We start from the raw sequence: 26,745 nt of genomic DNA on the forward strand, positions 1-26,745 counted from the left end.
AGATTACAACAGTGGTCGGAGGGACCCTAGGCAACGTGCAGGACAATGTAACGAATTTCTAATGTAATAGTTAAGGTACGTGAGATCCACTAGAGGTCTTTAAAGAGGAGAGTGAGGTGGTCTGATATGTGGCTATGCCTCCAGTTGTTTAGCATGAAATAGCCAGCATGCATAAATTCTGCGATTCTCTGTGACAGCTAAGCCAAAGTTCTCAACGTCTCATCTTGTTTCCTTGAAAACCTGTCATAATCTTTGCAACACAACTAGTGGGAGACAGCGGTTTGAGGCATGTTTCAGTACAAACCGTGCTTCTTACTTATGAGCTTTTTGGCCCTGAAGCGGGAATGGTTAAAAAAAAAAAAAAAAAAAAAGTTCCTGCACTATAGGATGTGGGGGCAGAGAAAATGATTTACACGTTGAGTACAGCAACTGTGACTTGCACGACCGACACGTTTTCAGAAATGCTGGTTACTCCAGAGGGTTCCTGCGAGGAGCTCGGGACACTTGTGAAACTGCCGCCCACCTCCCTCTTGCTCCCCTTTCCTTTCTGTGAAGTGGAACAGAGAGCAACAGTCACTCCGGCAGAGGCGCAAGGCCAAGCGCAGCCTCAATGCGGCCATTGTCATCCAGCCGCACTTCCCCCGCTCACCGCGCGTCCCCATGGCAACTCGGGGCTTCGTCTCCCCCACTCGTCCCCCCCCCCCCCGCCCCCTTCCCCCGTCCTGCGGACCGGAAGCCGTGCGCGCCGGGGGCTTGTGGGAAGCGGCTGTAAGCGGCGGCGCTGCATCTGCCAGGGACGACGAGGCTGCGGCGGGTCCCGAGCCAGAGGTCAGCGGTGCGCGGGGGCAGGGTTCGCGGAGCGGGGGCCCGGCGGCCGGCGTGGCTCGGCGTACCCTGCGCGCGCAGGGAAGGCCGCAGCTCCGGCTCGCGGCGGAAGGGCGGCGGCGGCCTGCGGCACTTCGGTTGTCCGCGTAGCCCCCTGCGCCGGCGTCCTCGCCGGCCTGCTTTCCCCTCCCCCCACGGGCCGGTTTTGTTCTATTTCGAGGTTCTGGCGACTTGCGGAGGCTTCTGGGAGTCCCGGCGGTCCTCGCGCACGGCTTGCTGGGATTTGTAGTCTCGCTGGTCCCGGGCGGAAGTGCCTTTTCTGTGCTTGGGGGTGGTTCTGGGGCCTCTGCGGCCCTTCGCGGGGAAGGCTGGGAAGAGGACGCCGGCGGGGTTGCTGGGACTGGCTGGGCTCGGCGCTGTGAGGCGGGAGGTCGCTGAAGACCGGGATCCTGCCAAGTGCCGGACGGCGTTCCTCCAGGTCCCACAAGCTTGGTGCAGTACAAAGTAGAAGAAAAAGCAATTTCTATTACGTAGGAATGCTTGAGCTGGTGATAGAGCCGGGTTCAGGAATAGGAACAAATAACTTGGGTTTTGTCATCAGGCCACCCGACTCCAAAGCGTATTTAACGTATCTATACGGCCTGTCACTTTGATACAGTTTGTTGTGATTCTTTGTTTTCATCTTGACCAGTTTCAATAGGTTTTCTTTAGTTTCTGCTTTTTAGAGTCTTGACTCTCATGAACAGTAGCTGTAAAGCTTGGTATTAATGTGCTGTAAAAACACACAGGTATGATTTTGCAAATACTGAAAAAATTAGAAATTAGCTCACAGGTTTCCCCAAAGGAAAAGTTAGGGCAAACTGCATAAGGAGAAAGGCGCCCGTCCACTGCGAGAAGTTGTGAGTGCTTTTTCCTAATAGAATTTGCTGCAGTTGATGTCTGTCGCTTTAAGTTTAAATGTATGTGTGTGTGGGGGGGAGGGTTGCCCGAATAACATATGCATGTTATGTTAAGCAGTTTTTTTCTCTAGTGTTATGTGATCTGTTACTGAACTGTGTAAAAGAAAACCCACATGATCTAATGGCTCGTGTTGGCTTTGCCGTGTAGATGAGGATAGTCTCACTTCGACCTAAGTGCTGGGGTTCACAGGGTCAGGACACCGTACCCCGCTACTAGTGAACAGTTTTTACATATGTTTTAAGTTTAGGGAGTTCCTAAACAAACAACTTGATATTTCTGCACATTAGCTCAGCAGCAGAGCACATGTGTAAGGTCTCTGGATACAGTCTCTTAATTTCACAGGGGAGAGGGGGGTCGGGGTGGGGTGGGCTAGGTGGGGCCTTGCTCCGAAGACTGTTAGATCAAGATTCCATGCCGCAGGAGGAGGGAAGGAACTCCTTCCTGCACATTGTCTTCTGGCCTTTGTTGAAGGGTACCAAACACAAACAACATCAAAAAACCGGTTTTAAGTGTCCTACAGTTCTGAATCTTCAGTGTGTTGTTTTATGTATATGCACCGTGTGTCTGCCTGGTGCCTAAGGAGGTCAGGAGAGAGTTTCGCAGTGCTGAGCACCAAACCTGGGTCCTCTGCAAAGGCAGCAAGGGCTCCTAATCGCTGAAGCAACGCTTGAGCCTCAGGGCTTCAGAACATTTGGAGAACATTGAGGTGGGCTGATTCTTACCTGGATCCTTTAGGTTATTAAATTACCTTTTGTTGACTGTATGTCACAGACTGGCAGTCTTTTTCTGGAAAGAGCAAGATAGTAAATATTATGTGGTTTTAGATCTTAGATGAAATGTTGAACCCGATCAACTCCACCATTATTAAATGTAATGACTTAAAGACACAAAGTGTAAAAGTATTTTGGGGCCGGAGAGATGGCTTAATGGTTAAGGGCACTGCCTGCTCTTCCAGAGGGCCCATGTTCAATACCCAGCACCTTACATGGCGGCTCACAACTGTAACTCCAATTCCAAGGGATCTGATACCCTCACACAGACATGCAAGCAAAAATATCAATGCACATAAAATAAATCATTTTCTAAAAAATTAATATTTTTATATTTTATTTGTGTGTTCCTGTGTGTGTGTGTACATGTCATGTCTCATGTATGGAGGCCAGACTTGTGAGTTTTCTCCTGTATACATGCTAATTTGGGGACCCAGGTCATCAGGCTTGGCAGCAGGCCTTTACCAACTGAGTGACCTTGCTGGCCCTACACAGATACATTATATTTTCCTGTCATGAACCGTTCTTATGCTTTTAGCCATTAAAATCTTTACACTACTATGGATAGTGTAATAGGCAGCAGGCTAGCTAGGCTGTAGTTTACCAACTATGGTAGTATTTCAGTCAATACTCTATTGTTTTGTTTTGTTGTGTTTTTTTAAGACAGGGTTTCTCTGTGTAGCCTTCGCTGTCCTGACTCAATTTGTAGACCTGGCAGGCCTTGAACTCACAGAGATCCACTTGCCTCTACCTCGCTGAGTGCTTAGATGCTGGGATGACTGGCATGTGCCACGGAGACCATGCTTGGAATTTTTAATATAGTAAACAAAATATCTTTTTTCTGCTGTTTCTGAATATCTTGGGTACTTGGTGATTTATGAATGTTTTTTTCCTTGTGCCTTAGGAGCACCTTTGAGGAAAACAGGGTCTCTCTCTGAGGTCCGTATCCTGCCTCTTGTTGAAGTCTTATAACAGGATGTCTGCACAGTCAGTGGACCAAGATTCAATACTTATCATCCCAAATCCAGATGAAGAAGAAAAAATCCTGAGAGTGAAACTAGAGGAGGATCCTGATGGTGCAGAGGGATCGAGCATCTCCTGGAACCATCTCCCTGACCCGGAGGTTTTCCGGCAGCGGTTCAGGCAGTTTGGCTACCAGGATTCGCCAGGACCCCGAGAGGCTGTGAGCCAGCTCCGAGAACTGTGCCGCCTGTGGCTCAGACCGGAGACGCACACAAAGGAGCAGATATTGGAGCTGGTAGTGTTGGAGCAGTTTGTTGCCATCCTACCCAAGGAGCTGCAGACTTGGGTTCGAGAACATCACCCCGAGAATGGAGAGGAGGCAGTGACCGTTCTAGAGGACTTGGAGAGTGAGCTCGATGACCCCGGACAGCCGGTGAGCTTCCCGAGTCAGGCACGCTAACATGGCAGTAGGCAATGCTGCGTGAACCACACGTGGCTAAGTATGTTTCCGCCTCCCTCTAGCTCCCTTGCCACGCCGCCACACATGTTGCTGCCCTGCTGTCCAGGGCTCTAGTGTAGTTCTGTGTGCTCTCTGTTCTGTGTACTTAAGTATCAAAAGCCCTTCTCAGTCAAACTGAAATTTTGTTTTTAGGTTTCTCTCCGCCGGCGGAAACGGGAAGTGCTTGTAGAAGAGGTAGCCTCTCAAGAAGACGCTCAGGGATTACCAAGCTCCGAGCTTGATGCTGTAGAGAACCAGCTCAAGTGGGCATCCTGGGAACTCCACTCTCTGAGGCATTGTGGTGAGGACCAGAAGACCATTCGGCCTTTTCCCAGAGTGCTTTGCGTGTTCTTGTGGCAAAACACTTCTAATCTGCTGTTTTAGAAATTCCTGTACCATCAAGACCTTGACTTTTTCTGATGATTGAGTCACTGGCCTCAGGTGTTTTTTTCTCCTAGACACTGACATCTTTAGCTTTTTTTTCAGTCTTCTTTCTCAGCCAGTGCCTGTAGACCGTGTCTGTCTTGTTCATGGCATCACTGGTCTGTCTGTTTATGCTCCTTTGCTTTTCGTCTCCTGCCTAACCATATTGGTACAGTGAGCTTATTTGAAGTTCAACCGTTTTCTTTATTGTATCACTGACGTTTTCCTAAAATTTCAGTTATTTCTATTTTTTGCTTCAATATTCTACCTAGAGTCTTTTTAAAAGAAACCTTTTTTTCTCCTATTTTATTATTTTGTATGGATATTTTGCCTTTGTGTGTGTGTAGCATATGCTCAACCACTGAACCATCTCTTCAGCCCCCTTAAGAAACTTAAAAGTGACTAAGAAAGACACTTATAATAAAAACAGGTTGGACCCGGCATGGTGGCACATGCCTTTAGTCCCAGCATTCAGGGAGCCAAAGGCAGGCAGTTCTCTGAGTTCAAGGAGGCCAGCCTAGTCTACAAAGTGAGTCCAAGACAGCCAAGGCTACACAGAGAAACCCTGTGTAGCCTGTCTCGAAAAACACAAACCAAAACAAGAAAACCAGAGAGAGAGGAAGAGAAGGACGTGTAGGAGTCTGCATGTGAGCACAGTGCTCCCAGACTCAGGAGAGCATTGCTTCCCCGAGCAGCACGTGTTCTTAACCACTGAGTCATCACTGCAACCCTCTAGAACTTAAAAGACAAACAAGCAAACTTCAGAAATGATAAAGAGGGTAAATTCTTCACTTTTAAAAAGTATTTATTTAAAATAAGGTCCCAAACTATAATATGGTTTAAATGCAGAAATTTCAAAATATAATTGTAATAATTTCTGTAAATGTTGTTTTTATTTCTTCTGATGAGGGAATGTTCTTTTTCAGTTTTTCAAGACAGGGTTTTCCTGTGTAGCTTTGGCTGTCCGAGAACTCATTGAGTAGACCAGGCTGGCCTCAGACTCACAGAGATGCCCCTCTCTCTGCAACCTGTCTTTGTAAAACTGTCTAGGTAAAAACTCACAGGAGGGCCGGGTGTGGTGGCGCACGCCTTTAATCCCAGCACTTGGGAGGCAGAGGCTGGTGGATCGCTGTGAGTTCGAGGACAGCCTGGTCTACGAAGTGAGTCCAGGACAGCCAAGGCTACACAGAGAGACCCTGTCTCGAAAAACCAAAAAAAAAACAAAAAACAAAAAAAAACTCACAGGAAACTATCCTCTCTCTGACCTGTTCTGTCAGATCTCGCTGATTCGTCACCTTGTCTACCCCTCTATTAGATGTGACTTTCAAACATGGCTGCTTCTTTCAGTGAACTAACTCCACCTTCATTGTTTGAGACTAAAGGTGTGTACTCAGGGTGTGCCTGCATTCCAGCCAGGTCGCACAGACCTAGGTCTCTGATGTGACCCCTTGCTAGAGCAGCCATGGTGCTGGATTAAAATTCCTCTGCATGTTCAGATACGCTGGTACTTCGTGCTGGACACTTGCGTATTTGACCTAGTATACTAAAATCACTGCGCTGCAGTTTGTTTCTGTGAAGTTTTGTTTGCGATTGCTTCAGGAATCAGTCCTTGAGGTAGATGGAGGTAGTACCGGCATGCCACAAATTCAGATGGGAGCAGAGTTCTTGCCTGTGGGGGAGGGGACCCAGGTCTGCTCTGGGTTACAGGTGCAGGCCGCTGAGCCTGTCCTGGGACGTGTTCAGTGGGTAGTTCAAGAACTGTCCTTGCACTTAGGAGGTGTGCTTTAATGGGTGGGAAAACGTGTCCCCTTCTTAAATTTTAGAATAGTTTCCTTCTGTTTTCCTCAGTTTAGCAATCTAGTCACTTTCACATTCAGAAAGTTGCATTTATTTCATGTCATGTGTCCCCAGCTTACCCTTCATACTTGACTTTTCAAGTGTGTAAGCCTCATTACCACCTCGGGCCTGGGTGGCTCCCTCGCTTCTGCTCTCCACCTGGCTTAGCCTTCGCATTGTCCATTGCCGCGTCGTCCATTGCTGGCCACTTTGGAGTGCTGCTGCTCACCGGTGTCAGCGTCCGTTCTACTGCTTAACGGTTTAGGACAGGTGTCCAGGACACTTGCTCTTACTCTGTCTGCAGAGAGACAGTGCTACCACTGACAACTTGAGGCTTTTTTTCTAGACCTATCTTATTAAGACTTGAATAGTTTTTCTAGCGCCACAACAAATGGCAAGTCAGGGCAAGTTTCTTTCATAGGGAACCTTTCACTTACTTTAAGTGTCATGGCTTTAGTTAATATGGGCTGCCCTTGGATAATTATTTTGGTTTTTTGAGGTTTTTGAGTTGTTTTTGTTTTTGAGACACAGTTTCTTTGTGTAGCCTTGGCTGTCCTGGACTCACTTTGTAGACCAGGCTGGCCTTGAACTCACAGCGATCTGCCTGCCTCTGCCTCCTGAGTGCTGGGATCAAAGGCATGCGCCACCACGCCTGGCTGTTTATGTTTTTTTGGGTTTTTTTTTGATAGTTACTATGTGGAACTTGCTTTGTTCTTGGAACTAGCCTTGAATTCACAGAAATCTGCCTTTCCCTCCCACCAGTAGGTGTTGATGTTAAAGGTGTATGCCACCACACTCAATTCTCAGCTTTTTTTCTCACCAACACTCATGTGTTCTGCTTTAAGTTCAGTATTGTCTGTGACACACTGACTTATTTTAGCAGTAGCTACTGTTTGATAGCTTTTTTTAATGTTACAGCTTTAATTTAATGTTTTGGTTTTGTTTTTTGTTTTGGTTTGGGTTTTTTGTTTGTTTGTTTGTTTTCGAGACAGGGTTTCTCTGTGTAGCCTTGACTATCCTGGACTTGCTTTGTAGACCAGGCTGGCCTCGGAACTCGCAGTAATCTGCCTGCCTCTGTGTGCACCACCACCACCCCCCTAATGTAATTTCTTAAGAAACATTATTAATGGTTATTGTTTTTTCCCCCAGTTTCTTTCAGACTAGACATATCAGTTTGATTTCCTCCCCCCTTTATCTTAAAATTTGTCACCTTTTTGGCTGTGTCCTATCTTTTTAAAAAAGAAATGTTTATATTATATCTAGGTGTGTGTATATGCTGTGTGTTCAGGAGCCCAAAGAGGTAGGAAGAGGAGTTGGATGCCCTAGAGCGGGCGCTGTGGTGGCTGTAAGCCTCCCAGTGTGGGTGCTGGGAACTGAACCTGGGTGCTCTGAAGGATCGAGTGCTCTTCATTAAGAGCCACCTCCCTAGCCCCGATGTTAAATTTAGTTAAAACCTTTTATGTCCTTCTGTTATCATGGCATTAGCTCATTAACCTCATAATCCTCCATTTTTTCCCCCTAGATGTGCACAAACTGTTTATTTGTAGCTAATGAAAAACTTTTTGCCCAGCATGGTAGCACACACTTTAATCTCAGCACTTGGGAGGCAGAGACAGGCAGATCTCTGAGTTCCAGGCCAGCCCAGTCTACAAAGCAAGTTTCAGGCTGGTGATGGCTGCATAGTGAGGCCTTGTCTCTCTCTTTTTTTTTTTTTTTCCTTCGAGTTCTTTGTTCTCCAACCAGGAACTGAGTGAAATTTTATATTTTCTCTTTATTTCAGATGATGATGCTAGGACAGAAAATGGAGCGCTGGCTCCAAAGCAGGAGATTGCTTCAGCAGTAGCATCTCAGGAAGTTGCTGGCACTCTTAATATAGGTGGTCCTCAGATTTTTAAATATGGAGAAACCTGTTTTCCCAAGGGCAGGTTTGAAAGAAAGAGAAATCCCTCCCGAAAGAAACAACACATATGTGACGAATGCGGAAAGCACTTCAGTCAGGGCTCAGCCCTTATTCTTCATCAGAGAATCCACAGTGGGGAGAAGCCGTACGGGTGTGTGGAGTGTGGGAAGGCCTTCAGCAGAAGCTCCATACTCGTGCAGCACCAGAGAGTCCACACTGGAGAAAAGCCGTACAAGTGTCTGCAGTGTGGGAAAGCCTTCAGCCAGAATTCTGGGCTCATTAACCATCAGCGCATCCACACTGGGGAGAAGCCTTACGAATGTGTCCAGTGTGGGAAGTCCTATAGTCAGAGCTCAAATCTGTTTAGACATCAGAGAAGACACAATGCAGAGAAACTTTTGAACGTTGTGAAGGTTTAAGAAATTAAGAAGAAACAATCAGCACTCAGGTCATTTTCTTCAGAAATGAAGACAAAATTAAAAACATGAAGTGACACAGAAAAGAGTTTTCCCTGTTGACTGAGAAAATCCACTGGGAAGTTAAAAACAAAACTTCATTCACCATTATTATCTTGAAAGAAATGGTGTTATTCCTGCCTAGAACTGAAGTTTTAAACAATTCAGGTGTTAATACCTAAATTTTCCATGTGATGTTTATATTCTCTTTTTTCTCCCCAACTAATGAGCTACCTGATTCTTTGTCCCCTTCTTAATAATTTTCTTTTTCAGTCAGATACTGTCTGTGTTGGTCAGTGGAGTGTTGTTTTGTAAAGGTCCATACCTTTCTATTTTAAAAGGCAGCACAGGAATTGTAAAGTCTGAAAGCCCATCTTGAAACACTGAAAAAGCATCTTTGAAGGTTAACTGTTTTCTTTTGTTCAGTTTGAGTATATTTGAGAAAATAGGAGATAGAGGCTGGCCAAAGCCTCAAACTCAAATGAGCCTTAACATCTAAACTGAGTGATGGTGGCAGAACTTCAAAGAGTGAAAGGGAGAAATTGAGCAAGTGTTACATTGAAGTGTGTCAGTTAAGCACAGTCATCCTTCTGCAGGAAAACTCAAACCAAACTGACTTTGCCTAACTTGTGGGTACTAATTAAAACGGTTTTCCTGTGTAAAATTAGGCTGTTGTTAAAGTGACGATAAGTATAACACTAAGGAAGAATTTGTAGTGAATGCTGGTATTCAAAGGCAAATGTAAAATTTAGGTAATTATGGCTTTTAGACTCAGAAATCTAACTCATCTTGCCCTCATCCCAGTAAGGACAGGACATTCCTGACTGGGGGAGGGGTAACAATATCAGGTTTGCTATTTTTATTCCTTTGGTACAAAAGGGTTGAACACCAGGCTAACACAGCCATACATTTATTATTAAACATTTCTACCGACAATGCACTGTGCTAGGTACTGTGGTCCTACCACCAGTGGGTAGGTAATTGTGTCACTGTAAGTCCTAAGGGGTTTCCCCATAGCATTCCCATGTCACCTCGGAGAGGCCCGGAGCTGTAGTTCTCTTACCTGTGTGTTGTGTTGGGAGGGAGGGCCGTCAGCTCAGAGAGCTAACTACTCAGCTCTTAGCGTTCTTCAGAGGTGAGCTCAAGATACACCCTTTTAGTTTGAAAGTTTATGAATCTTAAAAATTCAAACAATTTATAGTATCGTTGCGGTTTAACTACATGTTGAGTGGACCGTTCTACTTTAAACAACTAGGGTATTAATAACTAGTTTATTAGCTGTCAGAATTGATTTTTAATTTACAGTCTTAACACATTTTTTAAAATGTATGAAAAGAATACATTTTAGTAATAGGATTCTGTATGCCTTGGCTAAGAATCCAAGTGCTGTGGTTCTACTGTTCAGTGGAAAACTCTGGAAGTTAAAGCATTGGGTATGAGAAGAGACTTATGTGAGACAGGCATTACATGGAAAACCATCCATGCAAGTGCACAGATTTCATAGCTCTAGTAATTTGGGTTATATCTGGTGCTTTGTCAAATTTTAAGGTGGAAAGTGAGATTTTTGTGTGAGCCTGTTGAGAAACAGTAATAAATGCAATGCCAGCTGGTGCAGTGAGCAGAATGAAGCTTGTTCATAGATTTTTCTGATAACAATTATAAGAAATGTGCTTTATAGATTAAGATTTATTGAAGTATAAATATGTAGTAATGCTATAATGTATTTTTAAGTTATACAAAAAAATGTAGGGGCTTTTGTTCGGGTCTTTCTCTGTGGCTGAGAGGAAACAAGTTCATGTCCAATAAAGCTGCGAACTCCTCTGCTCTAAGGTGAAGTACCCTGGAATTGCTTTCCTTATTTATTAACGGCTGGCCTCTTTCCCAGGAGGCCATGGGATGGCACGTGTGAAAGACGGCAGCCAATGACCGGCCTCGCGGAGTAGGCAAAGTGGAGTAGCCTCTCAGGGTGGAACGACAGGCTCTGCAGTTTAGGGGTAACTTTGTCACAAAGGCCAAAGCTCTTTGGTAATGTGAAAGCACAGCTGAGGTGCGTTAAGAGTTGGTGGATGTGTTGTCTTGCTAGCTCTGACACCTGTACGCCTGTTGGGTCGCTCAGACAAGGCTCTTGGGGACGGGGGACTGGTCCAAAACCCTGGTGGTGTACAGGAAAAGGAAGGGATGAAATGTGTACTTAACTGACTGGCTAGGCCTAGGTCCCCACTAACATTAATTTACAGTAACAGCGTTTGCTGACTTCAGACACACATGATTTTGGGGTTACCCAGGAATGGAGTAGTCAGGTAGCAGGTGCCAAGCAGCAGGCTGACAAGCACCTTCATGGTTAGCAGAGGAGCACTTGTGTTAAGGCACGCACATAAACTGGCCCTACAGGCGGTTTTTAGTGGTTCTAAACATTCACACCTAGTTGATACTTGACTATTAGCAGCCTGTGTTACACCTGTGTGAGCTGAGGGGCATTTGCCAATACCAATGTTGCCTAGATCTGAGGACTAGAAAAACAAGACCCAATGATCATGTGACTTAGAAGCATCAGAGCTAAAACACAAACCTAGCTCTCTGGACTCCCAAGGCAGTTTTTTTGTGGTTTGGTTTAGTTTTGGTTTTGGTTTTTCAAGACAGGGTTTCTCTGTGTAGCCTTGGCTGTCCTGGACACACTTTGAGGACCAGGCTGGCCTCGAACTCACAGAGATCTACCTGCCTCTGCCTCCTGCGTGTTGGAATTAAAGGCATGCGCCACCATGCCCGGCTCCGAGGCAGGCTTTTTGATTGTTCTGTAAAGAGTGGTGGCACTTAAATCCTACTTAGTAAGCACCACATCTTTGTTTTCTCAGTTAACAATTTTGAAAGCTATTATATATGCCCATTTGAATTTTCCACAATGCAGAAAAAAAAGCTGAAAAAAAAAAAGACATCAGATTTAGCCCAAAAAGGTGTTAATCTGCTTTATCGTCTTTCTCAAATTTAGCTCTATACATTTAAACAAACATCTTTTAAAATAATAGCTGACCCTTGGGGTTGAGTACAGGTACCAACTAAAGTGCTCCGCTCTGCTTTAACCCTCAGCAAACCTGAGGTAGTTAGACATGTCCTTTGTACATCTACTATAGTGAGACTTGCTTCCCCTCCCCACACTGATGCAGACATTTTCATGGCTACATAGTATTCCATTGCATGAATGCACTCACAGTCCATCTAACCAACTCCATATCAATGGGTTAGTAGGCTCTTTAAACATAACAGGTATGGCTTAACATCCATAGACAAACATTGTACTACCTATGTAGTTTATGTAATACAAATGACTAGAAATGGATTTATTGGCTCAGAAAATATGTATTTGACATTTTGGGGAAATACAACTTAAAAAGTTGTACTAATTTTATAACTCCACTGATAGTAAGACTCCCTGTTTGTCTGCATGCCTGTCAGTGCTATAAAGGTTTTGCTCCTCTTACAGACAGTTCTTTTTCATTTTTTGTTGTGCCTTTAATAGATGGATTTTCTTTTTCATTCACTATTTTTATGTCCTGTTCTGGCCTTGCCCATTTCATTTCTTTGTTTTAATTATGAAAGTATAAATGACTACAATTAACACCATACAAAACTTAAAATAGACAAATCTAAGAATAGAGACCATGTCTCCAGGGCTTCTGGTCTGTTCCACTTGCCAGTTTCCTGTATCCATTTCTATATGAATATACAGAAATGTGGACCCCCTTTAAATAAACAGGATTACCTATGAATTTAAAAATATCTTTGTCTTATATAGTCTGATCTGTAGATTCCTGTAAGGTGGATGGTTGGCTGGAAAACATTTGCTGTCAAACACTCCTTAGTCTTCCAAAAGATACCGTACCATCTTCACCAACTCTGAGAAGTGCTCATTTCTCCACATAGCGTAACCTACACTCGATAGTCTTTATCTGTTTGAGAAGAGATTAGAAAACTGTCCCTCATTTGCATTTCCCTGATGAAGAGTGAAGTTGGGTTCTTTTCATGTTTATTAGTCATTTATAATTTCCTGAGGGTCTGTTCATTCATAGCTTCTGTCTTTGTGTTGGGTTGTGTGTGGGTATCTACTTAGCAGTTCTTCCTCCGTTTATGGGTAACAGAATCCTTATTTATTGTGGTTAACCCATTCCATTTGGCTTTGGTGAGCACAAGACCAGGCCCGGCTCCTGAGCCACGCAGCATCTGACCACAGTGATGAGAGAACGGGCATGCGACTTCAAGCAGGCTAAGGACCGTGCTCAACAGAACCGCAGCTACTGGCAAGAAGGCTTGTGGAGACACTGGAGACCCAAGGACTCTGTGAGCCTGCATTTTTCCTATGTGGAGGAAGTATCTGAAGAGAAACTCAGGCTAGCAGGGATGGTGAGAAAACTTAAGTTCTGATGTTCTTCTTGAGGCCCTAGATCCAGATGTGCCTAAAGCCTGCCCTACCTCTGGACTTTAACATTTTGTGAGCCAATAAAGTCCCTTTCTTGCTTAATTGTATTTGACTTCTGTCCTGATTAATAGAGTATTTGTGTTTTCTTAGTGATTTGTAGAGAACATTTAAAACTACTATTTTAAGTTATAGATCTCACGCATTATGTAAGTTAGTAAAATTAGCATGGCCTTCGGTGATCTAAAAGTTACTGAACGCTGGCTTTCATGTCTGAACAGCTTTCCATGCTCTGCCTTCAGCAGTTCTCCCTCCAGAATCATTTGGTCCAGCTGTGTTTAACTGCTGAATCCACTTGTCTTATTGAGGGCTTCTACTGATAAGATAAGACACCAGGACCAAAAGCAACTTGGAGAGGAAAGGGTTTATTTCATCTGATAACTCTTAGGTTATTTGAGTTCCTGCCCTGACTTAATGTAGAGGCAGGAGTTAAGTCAGGGCAGGAATCAAGGCAAACTTGAAGGCAAGAACTGATGGAGAGACCATGGAGGACTACAGCTTACTGGCTTCTACCTAGCGGCTTTTTCAATCTGCTTTCTTACAGCATCCACCACAGTGGGTCAACTGGGTCCCATCAGTCATCAAGGAAATGCACCACAGGCCAATATGGGGGCGGCACTTTTTTTAGTTGAGATTCCCTCTTCCAAAATTAATCTAGCTTGTGTCACGTTGACTGCCAGCACACTGCTGTACCCAGCTAACATTGCTTGTAGGGCACTGCATCCAAACTTAGTGTGTGTGGTCCTTGGAAGCCCTTCACATTTATGGGTTTGGGGAGGAGGACATTTTATTCACTGTACAAGCCCGATCCCTGATTCTGGGAATCTTATGCAAGGCTGTAGACATTTCTTGATTGATGTGGAAGGAAGGGCCCAGCCTGTTGTGGGTAGTGCCAACCCTGGTCAGGTGGTCCTGGATGATCTGAGAACGTGGAATGAGCAAACAGTGAGCGAGCCAGCAGGCAGCGCTCCTCCAAGGTCTCTGCTCCTTCAGGTTCCTGCTCAGTTTGAGTTCTTACACCGAGTTTCTTCCGTGATGAACTATGATGTACAAGTCTAAGTGTAATAGACAGTTTATTCCCAACGTTGCACTTGGTCATGGTATTTTATCACAGCAATGGAAACCCTAAGATACACAGACATGTATACATAGATGTATATGTGTATACACACATGTATATATATGTATGTATGTATGTATACGTGTGTGTGTATACATATACACACATACACAGAGAGAGAGACAGACACTTTGGGTTCTGGAGTTTCTAGGCCACTCACCACATGGAGAGGGAAGAGCAAAACTTAGTGGTCTCCCTAAGTGGAAAATGGAGCCGGAAGTCCCGTGTGGTTACCATTTTCAGGATATAAGACACAACCTATCAGAGAAAATGCTCAGAAAGGCTGTGTCCTCCAGAAGATTCTGCCCAGATTTTTGAAGTTATGAGCACAAGTGAAACTGGGAAAAGAAGGATCCTCAGGGTTGAGGACCACTAGGACTCACAAGGTCCAAGTAGACCTCATAATCCCCAGGGAATTCTCTGGTGGGTTTTAAGAGTGATTTTGCCCAAAGGGAAAGTACAGCAGTGTCTGAACACAGTCTTGTTTGTCACACCAGGGAATATGGCCACTACTGGCATCTAATGAGTAAAGGCCACAGAGGTAGCTAAACAGTGTACAAGGCATAACTGTATTAGCCACAGATGGCTTGTGGTGAGGCTGAGAAATTTGGTATTAAGAGCACAAGGAAGAGTCTTGTTAGGTCCAGAAAAGAATCCAAAAACTAAAAAAATAAAAATAAAAACAAAGACATGAACGGCCAAGGGTGGGATGTACAATTTAAAAATAATGCGCATAAATGTCAATTTGAGCAAGAGTGGACTCATGATAGTTGACCTACAATGTCAACCTGGTGAGATTTGGAACCACTTAGGAGATACAACTTTAGGTTTGTCTGGACATCACTGAGTTTTTTTGTTTGTTTTTAAGATTTTTTTTTTATTATGTATACAGTGCTCTCTGGCTGCACGTATACTTGCACGCAAGTAGAGGGCATCAGATCACATTATAGATGATTGTGAGCCACCATGTGGTTGCTGGGAGTTGAACTCTGGACCTCTGGAGGAGCAGTCAGTGCCTTTAACCTCTGAGCCATCTCTCCAGCCCCATTACTGAGTTTTAACTCAGATTAGAGCCACCCTGAGTGTGAATGCACTGTCACATAGATTGTGGCCCAAAACTGAATAAAAAGGAGAAAGAGAGGACCTGGGGAGACGGCTCAATGGGGCAAGTGTTCGCTGTGTGAACATAAGGATCCGAGTGCAGATCCCCAGAAGCAACATGCAAGTTGCAGATGGTGGCACACATCTTTAACATCAGTACTGGTAGGAAGGAGACAGACTCAGGGTCTCCCTGGCCAGCCCACATAAGCCAGTTCATAAGCTCCAGACTTAGTGAGAGATCTTGTGTCAAACATAAGGTAGAGAGCCATTAGGAAGAAACTCAGTGTTGACCTCTGTCCTCTGCTGCACACTAGCGTTTGTCATATGTGTGTGTGTGTGTGTGTGTTCCTCACACTCCTGGTGCGGTAATTTCCCTGCTATGCTGGACTGCACCCTCAGACTGAGCCCAAGCAAATCTTTCCTTCATGACGTTGCTTTTGTCTAGGCATATTGTCACAGCAATGAAAACGGCAACTAATACACTAGTAAAACTGATCAGTGACCTCAAAGATGATACAAAAAAAAAAGGAGATGAGTTCGTTCATTCAGGCCCTTAGGAGAAAAGGCACCGGATGGTGTGCTCAGTACTGCCATGAAAAAGTGGAAGGATGGAAGAAAAGGTAAGTATATGGAAGTGGAAACTGGGAATGAAAAATACAAAGAACTAAACTAAAAATACGGCGGAAAAATGGAAGTCTTTGACCACGCTGAAGAAAGACTGTTAGAGATGGAGGCCAAGGCCAAGGAAGCACTGCAGTCAAACGTCAGTAAGGAAAATCAAACCAAACCAACAAAGCAAATCAAAAGACATGAAAACATGACAACATCCAAGATTCTAGGATATGATCAGGAAACCAAACTTAAGAGCACACAGGGTCAAAGAGGGCACAAAGATAAAGACAAATAAGCGTCTATCCAGTGAACCAGAGGTTTCCTGAAAAACAAACAAAAAACCCAGACAGTCAAACGCAGTGTGTTTAAAATTCCAAAGGAACAGAGAAGAACCTCTCCAGACATACTCAAGTTGTAAAATAAATAAATAAATAAATAAATAAATAAATAAATAAATAAATGGAAGAATGTTAAAAGCTGAAAGGAAGCTGGGAGTGGTGACACACGCCTTTAACCCCAGCACTCAGGAGGCAGAAGCAGGCAGATCTCTGTGAGTTCGAGGCCAGCCTGGTCTACACAGAGAAATCTTGTCTGGGAAAAAAAAAAGCTTCAAGGAAACAATGGCAATAGCGTCTTTCATCAGCAACTTTCAAAGTCTAAAAGCAAATCATTTACATTTTTTGGTGTGTGTGTGTGTGTGTGTGTGTATGTGTGTATGCACATGGTGCACGTAGAGGTCAAAGGACAACTTGTGACAGAATTATCACACAGCCCCCAGGTAAAGGTCTCAGTCCCCCAAGACTGTCCCTTTCAGCTTCAGCCAATGATCATGTTTCTGTTTTTCATTTGTTGTTTTCAAGACAGAATTTCTCTTTGTAGCCTTGCTTGTCCTGGATTCACTTTGTAGAGCAGGCTGGCCTTGAACTCACAGAGATCCACCTGCCCCTGCCTCCTGAGTGCTGGGATTAAAGACATGCATCACCATGCCCAGCTGTGCATCTGTTTTTTTTGTTTTGTTTTGTTTTTTACTGGGGCTTTGGGCTGAATATATGTCTAGAAAGAATTCAATTTATGAGCAGTCTGATGGAACCTTGAAGCCTCTGCGTATCTTCCGGCATGTGAACCCCTGCCTTGTCCAGGGGGTCTGTTCTGCATGTCTTGCCGCACTAGCCATGTGGTAGCTGTCTGCGTCATCCGATTCAGTCCCCACACTGTCAATGCTCATGCTCAAATAATCCCCATTGTACTCAACAGTGGCCCCAAGATGAGGAGTAACAATGCTGGCAATTAAGATAGGCTGAAGAGAAGACAGCAGTATCATCTGTAAATGAAAAAGTGGAAGGTTTTCACTTGAGGGAAGAAAAAAAAAATCTGAGGATGTTAAGGTCTACAGTAAAAATGAATCTTTTGTGAAATAGTGAAGGGAAAAATTTATTATTATTCTGGAATCCCAAAATGCAAGTTATAGACACAGTGAACAGTCAGTGCTTACAGAAGGAAATGGTGTGAGGAATGCAGCGCTGACCAAGGGATACAGAAGTCCAAAGTCTTCCAACACCCACAACCGCTGCTGAGAGGCTTCACCCACGACGGATGCTGCCATGCTTTAGCTGTTTCCGGTGACTCTATTCATATCCTCACAGGGCCCCTCCGTCCCCTGCTCACAACTTACACCTGCATAAAGTCTGCAGTTCGTCTGCAGGCCACCATGAAAGCCTATTCCTTTTGCCTATATAACCTGCCCCTCCTCTCATCCTTATCTGGTCAGCCCATGCATCGCTGCAGCATTAGTACCAATGACATCTCTTCTTCTGGATGGCTTTGCATATTTATGATTTCTGGATAAGGCAGGCTGGCTGTTTGTCCTAGAGCTGTTACCACTGAGCGTGGCTTTGTAGCCAGTGATGGGAACAGCTAGTTCCATTTGTTGAAAACATCACAGGAACTGCTGGTAGCTGCATGTCCTGGCTGAGAAGAGCAGCGAAGACACTAACACTAGGACTTGAGTCACTGGCATCAGAGTTTGGAGCTCTCAACGTTAGGAACTGAGAACCATGGGGTGACGCGCTTTGCCTGTTCGTTCATGGTCTACCTAAATTTAGCAGGACTACCAGTTGACTGATAAGTGCCTTGGGACATCCCCTATGGACACTGTAAGAACTACTGCATTTACAGTGACACAATACCACAGTTCCAAGTTTGTTCAGTGGATGAAAAGATATTCAGTTTTTACAGCCATTTCTTTACAAATTCCTGAGACAAAGTGGCACGGCGTTACACAGGGACTTCACAGATGCTCAGCATGAAGACAGGTGCGAGTGCGGTCAGCATTAATACTATTTAATTACAAGATTTAAGTCTCTTATATTCTCTAAAATAACTCTGGATATGCAGTTGGTAATTTAGAATTAGTAAAGGCTTGAGATTTTAAGATGAAAATATTTTCCTCTGATTTTTTATTGAGATTTTCCACATTGATTTTTTAAATTATAAATTCTACATTGTTAAACATTTTTATGATATAAATCTCTGTGAATTGTGTCTCAATTTTCTTAGATTATAGCAAAGGTAAGAATTTCTATTTTTGCCTACTGATTCTTCTTTTTTTTTAAACTATGAACAACGAAGGTTTTCTCACAACTCCCACAGTGCTTTAGTTTCCTTAATATCTGTAATTCTCAGGTTTAAGTTAAATTGTTATAAAACTTGTTTTCCAGTATTTTTCAAGTGGAACACGGGTTTGTCATTGATTAAAACCTTTTTCATGATCATTATAGAAATGGTAAGGTTTTGTTCTAGTATGGTGTCTTAATTTGTACACTACAGTTTATCACACGTATACAGCCCTTCCCTTTCTTTCCCCACCTCTCATTTCTTCCCCCCCTCCCCAGGCAGGTTCTGGTGTGTAGCCCGGGCTGCGTAGCTCGCTCTGTAGTCCAGGATGGCCTTAGAGATCTGCCTGCCTCTGCCTCCCGCGTCCTGAGATGAAAGCTGTGCGCCACTACTGCCTGGCTGGAACGGATTCACTTAAAACCATCAAGGTCAGGTTTGTAAAACATCTGCTACCCTGAGCACGAGGGCGGAGCTTCTCGTCTGCGTGGCTCCTCTGAAGAGCAGTAAGACTGGCCACAGTGCTGCCGGGTTCCCGTGGCTTTCATAGCTGTAGTTTGTCCCCAGCGTGGACTTTTTGGTGGCTAATGAGGTCAGCGCGCCGACTGAAGCCCTTGCCGCACTGAGCACACGGGTACGGTTTCTCTCCAGTGTGGATTCTCTGATGAAGAGTCAGAGCTGAGCACTGACTGAAGGCCTTCCCACACACACTGCATTTATACGGCTTCTCCCCAGTGTGCGTTCTCTGGTGTTTGATAAGGTCTGAGTTTTGGCTGAAGCTTCTGGTGCACCAAGCACACGCATACGGTTTCTCTCCTGTGTGAATTCTGTGGTGGAGGGTAAGGTCAGAGCTCTGGCTGAAGGCTTTGTCACAGCTATCGCAACGGTAGGGCTTTTCACCAGAATGGACTCTCTGATGTTTAGTGAGGTCTGAACTTTGACTAAAACTTTTATTGCACACATTACATGTATATGGTTTTTCTCCAGTATGTATCCTATGATGTTTTATGAGATCTGAACGGCGACTGAAACTTTTAAAACAACCACTGCAGGGGTACGGTTTCTCTCCAGTGTGGATTCTCTGGTGGAGGATAAGGTTGGAACTCTGGCTAAATGTTTTACCACATTCGTCACACTCATACGGCTTCTCACCAGTGTGGATTCGATAGTGTTTAACAAGATCTGACCTTCTACTAAACATCTTACTGCACTGGCTGCAGGGGTACGGCTTCTCTCCAGTGTGGACCCGCTGGTGATTCGTGAGGTCGGAAAGCCTGCTGAAGGTCTTGGCGCACTGGCTGCACGGATAGGGCTTTTCTCCAGTGTGGATTCTCTGATGCAGAATGAGGACGGAGCTCTGATTAAAAGCCTTCCCGCAGTCACTGCACTTGTACGGCTTCTCTCCAGTGTGGATCCTTCTGTGTTTAACCAGGTCTGAATTCTGACTAAAGCTTTTGTTGCACTGGCTGCACGGATACGGCTTCTCCCCGGTGTGGATTCGCTGGTGTAGAATGAGGTCGGAGCTCTGGCTGAAGGCCTTCCCACACACGCTGCACTTATATGGCTTCTCCCCAGTGTGGATTCTCTGATGTTTTATAAGGTCAGAGCTCTGACTGAAATGTTTGTTACACTGGTTACACATATAAGGCTTCTCTCCAGTGTGGATTCGCTGGTGTTTAACCATGCCTGAGCGCTGGCTAAAGCTCTTACCGCAATGGCTGCACTGGTACGGTCTTTCTCCTGTATGGATTCTGTGGTGTATAATAAGATCTGAGCTCTGACTGAAGGCTTTCCCACACTCATCACATTTGTAAGGTTTTTCACCAGTGTGGACTCTTTGATGTTTAATAAGGTCCGAGCTCCGACTGAAACTTTTAATACACCAATTACAAGGATAGGGTTTCTCTCCAGTATGAATTCTCTGATGCAGAACCAGGGCTGAGCTTATCCGAAAGGCCTTGCCGCATTCACCACATTCATAAGGTTTCTCCCGGTGAGTCCTTTGGTGCCTACTAAGACCTGTATTCCAAGGAAAGCTCTGGCCACACTGATCACAGATATACTGTATTCTTTTAAAGAGTTTCTGGTCATTCAGTTCATCCCCAAACTCACAGAATTCTTTGCCTTCGGAGTTCTGGAAGACATCCTCGTTGAGGCTGCCGGAGTCTTCAGTCAAAGTTTCCTGTCTTCCTGTCATTTCTCCCTCTGAAGCTGGCTCTCCGATCTTGATCTTCATCTCACCATCTGGAACAATAAACAGAATCTAAGTGGGGAATATGCTCCATGTTGTAAGGTCCAGGTGAAGCCAGGCAGTACAGGCCTACAGAGATCAGCGCAGGAGGGGAGGGTGTGCTGCGAGGTGGCCCCAGGTCAGATGGGCTGGGAGGTGATGGCCTGAAAATGAAATGGGGGGCCTCCCAATGTTTAAAATACTGAGGAAAACTGGGATGAATCAGCGAGTAACAGGCCACACGTTTGTAGAAGGGACCTCAGATACAAAGGTGTGATTTCCACAGGAGACCTGGGAATACTGAAATTGATTCATTATAATAATAAAACTGTGATTAAATTAGTGCTAATAACTTATTGATATACTTAAAGCAAGCAACATAAAAAGTTAGAAAAGTGAAGTTGGTTAGGTTTTATCTAGCAATGTTCATATATTTAGGCTAAAAGTACAGTGCTAAAGAAAAAATAATGGAAAGGAAATAAAAGTCCTTCAACTCTTTCACTCTACCTTTAAGAAACAGTCTAAGATTGTTATGACAGCAAGCACTCTTAGTTACTGAAGTCGCGCCATGTCACTTTAGCTACAGCACAGTAGTAAAGTACTCGCTAGGGTGCAGTCCCCAGCTGTGGAGTTTTGATGGGGTTTGATAGTACCGGGCATGTACTCCCTCCTGTTGAAGCAGGCCTCAGATCTGATCCAGTGGTGCTTGTTTCCCCTCCGAGCAGCGGGGCTACTAGGGTACCAGTGCTCCCACCGTGCTTGGCTTCGTCTCCCAAGCAGCTGGCACAGCACCTTCAGGAACTAGACAGCTTGCCAGTAGTGAGGCAGCTTCCAGCTCACCTTCAACTTGCTTGCTTGCAATCTAAGTATATGATGCCTTTGGCAGCAGGGTTTATTGTCGTATAAAATCTTAATTCTAGTGGCATTAATTCAAGTGGAATGGCAACAGTCTATGTTATTTGGGGAACCTCTGGGGCTTCCTTAGCCAAGTACTCATAAGGAGGTGTTCCGTCCACACCTGGCTTTGGGATTTTTGTTTGAAAAACAATGGGTTTTGGAGCAGCATTATGCAGCTATCAGGATGTCTCTCTCTTCTGGCTTTTTAACATACATTTTAAAGTGGGCTTACAAAGTCCTGAGTTGCCATATGACTTTCTCATATGGCCTTCACACTGGCTAACCGTCCCTCCCAACCACCTCATTTCCCCTTGCACGCCAGCTCCGTTCCTGCTTGCCTTTCTCGATGCCCGTGGTCTCCCTTCTACTCTACCACCCATAGACAAGTGGCGCTCTCATCTTTCGTCAGGGAAGCAGCGAATGCAGAGACTTACAGCTGGTTAGGACGTCTACAGTAAGTGACAGTTTCGTTCTTAGTCTTAACAGGACACTTGTGGTGCTCCCTTTAAAGCGCAGGGTACATTGAGAAAAGAATGCAAAGAGGCAAGAGCTAGAAGGGAGGGAGAAGAGATGGGAAATACTGCACTATGTAGCCCTGCCTGTCCTCGAACTCAGAGATCCACCTGCCTCAGCCTCCCAAGTGCTGGGATGAAAGGTGCGTGCCACCACTGGCCCTGTGAAATGCTTAGGTATGACATGGCCATTGCAGACAAGATCTCATGGGAGCTGTGGCTGCCTGTACTGGGCTTGCACAAGGTAGAGCCTGCTAAAACCTAACTGTAGGTCAGGGAGAACACAGAGGGCCCCACTCTACCTGCTGATCCACTGGTAAATGCTAGCATCTGGGGGAGGAACAATCATTTCCTTCAGTTTGTACCAAACAGTGAGCCACGGGATCCAGTGGATAATGCCAACCCTGTTATCCTGGCTAAAATCTTAAGACAAAACAAGCAGGAGTGAGCGTGGGAAAGGGACTGGTAGGGATGAAGTGGAACACAGGGGCTGCATAAAGATAAGAGGTGGGGTGTGAGCAAACGGAACGGACTATGTCAAGAACAAATTTAGCCAACAAATAGAATTAAGAATTAAGGGCATCCGTGCAGCCTAAGGCCCTTAAGCCCAAGATGCCAAAGGGCCCAGCCGCAAACTCAGCGGGCTCGCTTTCATTGCTCATCCCAAGCTTGGGAAGAAGATTCGAAGCTACATGAGCAAGGGTCATAGGCTCTACCAACCACAGCCCAAGGTTCAAACCAAGGCGAAAGCCGCAGCTAAGGCCCAGGCTGCAGCCCCAGCTCAGGCTCCCAAAGCTGCCCAGGCCCCTGTGAAGGCCCCATAGAAAAGGCTTCTGCCTATGTGAAGACAGATGGGCTGGTGTGACACAGCCACCTACACACTATTTACAGATGACCAGTGTCCTATGCTGTTTTTACAAATAAACCTGAGGCAAGCTAAAAAAAAAAAAAAAAAAAAAAAAAAAAAAAAAAAAAGAAAGAAAGAAAAGAATTAAGGGCGTCGCTGAACGACTATAGCACTAGCAGACACCTTTAAATCCCGACGGTCACACAGGAGCACACAGTCCTTTCTATGCCAGCACATTTTCTTTTCTTTTTTCTTTTTAAAAAGATTTTATTTATTCATGAGTGCTCTATCTGCATGTACATCTGTAGGCCAGAAGATGGCATTAGAGGGTTGAGAGCCACCATGTGGTAGCTGGGAACTGAACTCAGGACCTCTGGAAGAACAGACAGTGCTCTTAACTGCTGAGCCATCTCTCCAGTTCCTACCAGCACATTTTCAACCAAACACTGCAGAGGTGTGCAAGTGAATAAGCAATACTACAACTTGCTAATTAAGCTTCCAACTTAAGGGCTGATGGCCCATTCCTATAATCCCAGTACTTATGGAGAAGAGGCAGGGAGACCAAGGGTTCAAGATCAGTTTTAGCTATTAGGTTTGAAAAGGTGAGTCCTGCCTGGTTTGGTGCAAAAATGCACCTATTTTGTGACACTGTGAAGTGTGACTTGCTGTGCTTTGCTTTAGCAGTGGTTTTAAGCATATGAGGGACTGAACTCAGGACTTTGCTTGCACCCCATAGGCAAGTACCAGGGCCCTGCTTGGCAAGACAAGCTGTGGACTGGCTCCGGGGCTCCTGACAGTGTCACTGTAAAGCTGTGGTCAAATGTTGCAGATACTGAGATGCGAGCTACTTCTCTTTCTGTACCAACATGTGCCTTGCACAAGAGGAAGCAGAGGTCCTTTGAGTTCCACGTAGTTCTGCTGTCTGATGGACTTCATGACTTGTGTTTTGCTTCCCCATTTAAGGACCACACAAGGAGCTGTGACACTGATAAACACACTGGCTTGGGTCCTCTGCCACAGCATCCCTCCTCACCCCAGTTTTTGACTCTTCCTTTCTCATCCCTGGTCTTCCCCTTCAGAGTCCGAAGGAAGAACGGGTCCAGTTCACTATCAAGTCTTTGGGGCCAAGGGCTTAAGGCTTGTAACACTGCCAGGTGTTAAGGGTCAAGGGTCCCAATACCCAGAGCCCACACTAAGATGGTAATACAAGTGGGTGTCATTTGCTGCCTACTCTACTTGTCTCCTGCCTGCTGCTCGCTGGTGCCACACAACGAGGAGAGCCGAGAGGTGGGAATCCCGCATGCCAGCGTGCTTGGTTGCTCCCTTGCTTGCACCCAGCTTGACTTCTCCGCTCTTATAAAGTCCAGGACACGCTGCCTAGGGGAGACTGCAGCCCACACCAGGTTGGATCTTCCCATGTCTATTAATTGAGACAATTCCCAACAGGTGTGCCCACAGGCCAACCCAATATACACAATCCCACCAGCATAACTGAGACTACTGTCGGTTAGTGTGGGGCGTATCAAGTTGACAATTAAAATAACCATCACAGATACGATTCCTGAATTTGGCCTGCACTCACCTCCCCACTACTGACTCATTAACAGGCAAAAGGTAGAAAAATATTTATTGCTCAGTTGACCATATCCTTGGGTCAACAACTTATTCCTATTAATTACCTTAAATTCTGGAGCTTCTAACAACCGTTTTGTTTTTGTTTGTTTGTTTGTTTTTTCACAAAAAACAAAACAAAACTCTGGCACATTTTCTTGATTAATGATTGATGTGGGAGGGCCCAGCCTAAGTTATGCACGTGCCACTCTTGGGTAGGTGATCCTGGGTGGTACAAGAAAGCAAGCTGAACAAGCTGTGGAGAGCAAGCCAGTGAGCAGCATTCCTTCAAGGTCTTGCTCCAGTTCCTGCCTCTAGACTCCTGCCCTGATTTCCCTTCATGATGAACTGTGAACTGTAAGCTGGAATAAACCCTTTCCATTGCAAGTCATTTTAAGTCACACACAAGGTTTATTACAACAACATTCCACACTTGGAACCAATTTCTGCAACAGGTCGCTTTCTGTTGCTAAGATATGATAAAACATATATGCACAGGAAATCGATAAGTAATGGATTTAAATTTACTCTGTAAAAGATATATATATGACTAGCCAGGTGGTGGTGGCGTATGCCTTTAATCCCAGCACTCGGGAGGCAGAGGCAGGCGGATCACTGTGAGTTCAAGGCCAGCCTGGCCTGCAAAGTTAGTCCAGGACAGCCAAGACAGAGAGACCCTGTCTCGAAAAATAAACAAACAAACAATATATATATATATATTTATATATATATATGAGCAATATTAAAACATTGCTTGCAATAGCTAGAGCATTTGAGTAATTTATACAAACACATCTAAGAAAGACTGATTATAGAGAATGAAAGAGCAAAAGCCCTTATAATGGAAAACTAGACACAAATGATGAAACAAAGCAAAAAAAAAAAAAGAAAGAAAGAAAGAAAGAAAAGAAAACAAGCATGTGTATTTAAATCTAAGTATATCAATTATGTTATAGGTAAACTACTCCAATAAAAATAATTTCCTTGAGAACATTAGTATATTTTATTTTAAGCTTATTAGTACTTTAGACACAGTATATAAACCTACTTATATATGTACAGATATAAACAATTCAAAGAAAATAAAGCTAGCTGGTCCACAGAGTGAGTTCCAGGACATCCAGGGCAACGCAGAGAAACCCTGTTTTGAAAAACCAAATAAGCAACAAAAAAGAAGAAATGAAACCAAACTTTCCGTTTCTTTAAAAAAAAAAAAAAAGGAACTTGCCAAAATTTTTCTTAGAATTCTCAGCATGCTTTCTGTTCCTGTGACCCTCCAACCTCTTTCTCTACCAATTCTAGTAATGTGTTTGCTGAACTCTGTGTTTATCCTAAGCTTTGTTGAGATATTTACCAAATGTTGGTATTTTAAAATGTGTGTGTGTGTGTGTATTGTTTGGTTTCCCATGTGTTATGAAATGACTTGTGTCCCTCTCTACCATCATTCACATGCTGGAATCTTAACTCTCAAAGTGACTAGTATTTAGAAATAAGGGCTTAAGGGGGTCAAATAAGGCCACAGGGCAGGGTTCTAATCCAACAGAACTGATGTGCGTACAAAAGGAAGAGACACCAGGGATGAACGCGCCCGGAAAGGACACGTGTGGGGAAGTCAGAGGACAAAGTGTGGAAGCTAGCTGGTTCTCACCTTCTACCTGGTGGGCCTCACACTCAGGGTGGCAGGCTGGGTGCTAAAATATTAAATGGCTGCATATTACAAATTGCTTGTCATATACTAGATGGTTTTGATCTACTAAATCTAAAATTGGATATACGAACCAGTATTCCATTGAAAACTCAAGTTCACAAGATAGGTAAATTCCACACACAGTGATTTCAGAAGAGGCTGGCAGACGGGCCTGCAGGCTTTCATTCCTATTGCCACTCGGAAAGGGCCTCAGGCACACTGGGAAAGTGAATTCCTCCACAGACAGAAAAACTGGTTGTCTACTATTTACGAAAGGAAATAGCCTAGGACATCAGCCTAAATTGAGTCATAGCTAGTGGCAAATCAGTTATCAAGTACATGACAAGAGCAACATTGGAAGAGAAACAGGAATTCTGGGAGAAGCATAAAAGGAGAAGCCTCCTGGGATGGGTGACGTG

General features: G+C 44.6%; 2 protein-coding genes across 7 annotated transcripts in view; one reads left to right on the top strand and one right to left on the bottom strand.

The window, feature by feature from the left end:
• The first annotated feature begins 693 nt into the window (after positions 1–693).
• ZNF24 (zinc finger protein 24) lies at positions 694–13,144 on the top strand. Of its 6 annotated transcripts, none has more exons than XM_084780898.1 (4): positions 694–828; positions 3,460–3,951; positions 4,171–4,318; positions 8,057–13,144. In XM_084780898.1, the coding sequence occupies exons 2-4, from the start codon at positions 3,532–3,534 to the stop codon at positions 8,593–8,595; spliced, it is 1,107 nt and encodes a 368-aa protein (XP_084637024.1). In that variant the 5' UTR covers positions 694–828; positions 3,460–3,531; the 3' UTR covers positions 8,596–13,144. The 6 variants fall into 6 exon arrangements, with proteins under 6 accessions (XP_084637024.1, XP_084637023.1, XP_084637025.1 ...); XM_084780897.1 differs by lacking the exon at positions 694–828 and adding an exon at positions 861–1,724; XM_084780899.1 differs by lacking the exon at positions 694–828 and adding an exon at positions 861–1,613.
• Positions 13,145–17,337: 4,193 nt separating this feature from the next.
• The window catches only part of ZNF397 (zinc finger protein 397), a 39,638-nt gene continuing 30,230 nt past the window's right edge, over positions 17,338–26,745 (bottom strand). Inside the window, exon 9 of the mRNA XM_084779531.1 lies at positions 17,338–20,786. Within this exon, the coding sequence (XP_084635657.1) occupies positions 19,087–20,786 (1,700 nt within the window). The 3' untranslated portion in view covers positions 17,338–19,086. The remainder of the gene's footprint in view (positions 20,787–26,745) is intronic.

Source organism: Acomys minous (assembly GCF_964271855.1).
Source record: "Acomys minous genome assembly, chromosome: 4".
Taxonomy (NCBI): domain Eukaryota; kingdom Metazoa; phylum Chordata; class Mammalia; order Rodentia; family Muridae; genus Acomys; species Acomys minous.

Bases quoted from the DNA above. Each gene is read 5' to 3' on its own strand.
- ZNF24 (XM_084780898.1), top strand. From the start codon at position 3,532: ATGTCTGCACAGTCAGTGGACCAAGATTCAATACTTATCATCCCAAAT. The intron at 3,952-4,170 runs GTGAGCTTCCCG...TTTTGTTTTTAG, and splicing joins TCGATGACCCCGGACAGCCG to GTTTCTCTCCGCCGGCGGAA. The intron at 4,319-8,056 runs GTGAGGACCAGA...TCTTTATTTCAG, and splicing joins CCACTCTCTGAGGCATTGTG to ATGATGATGCTAGGACAGAA.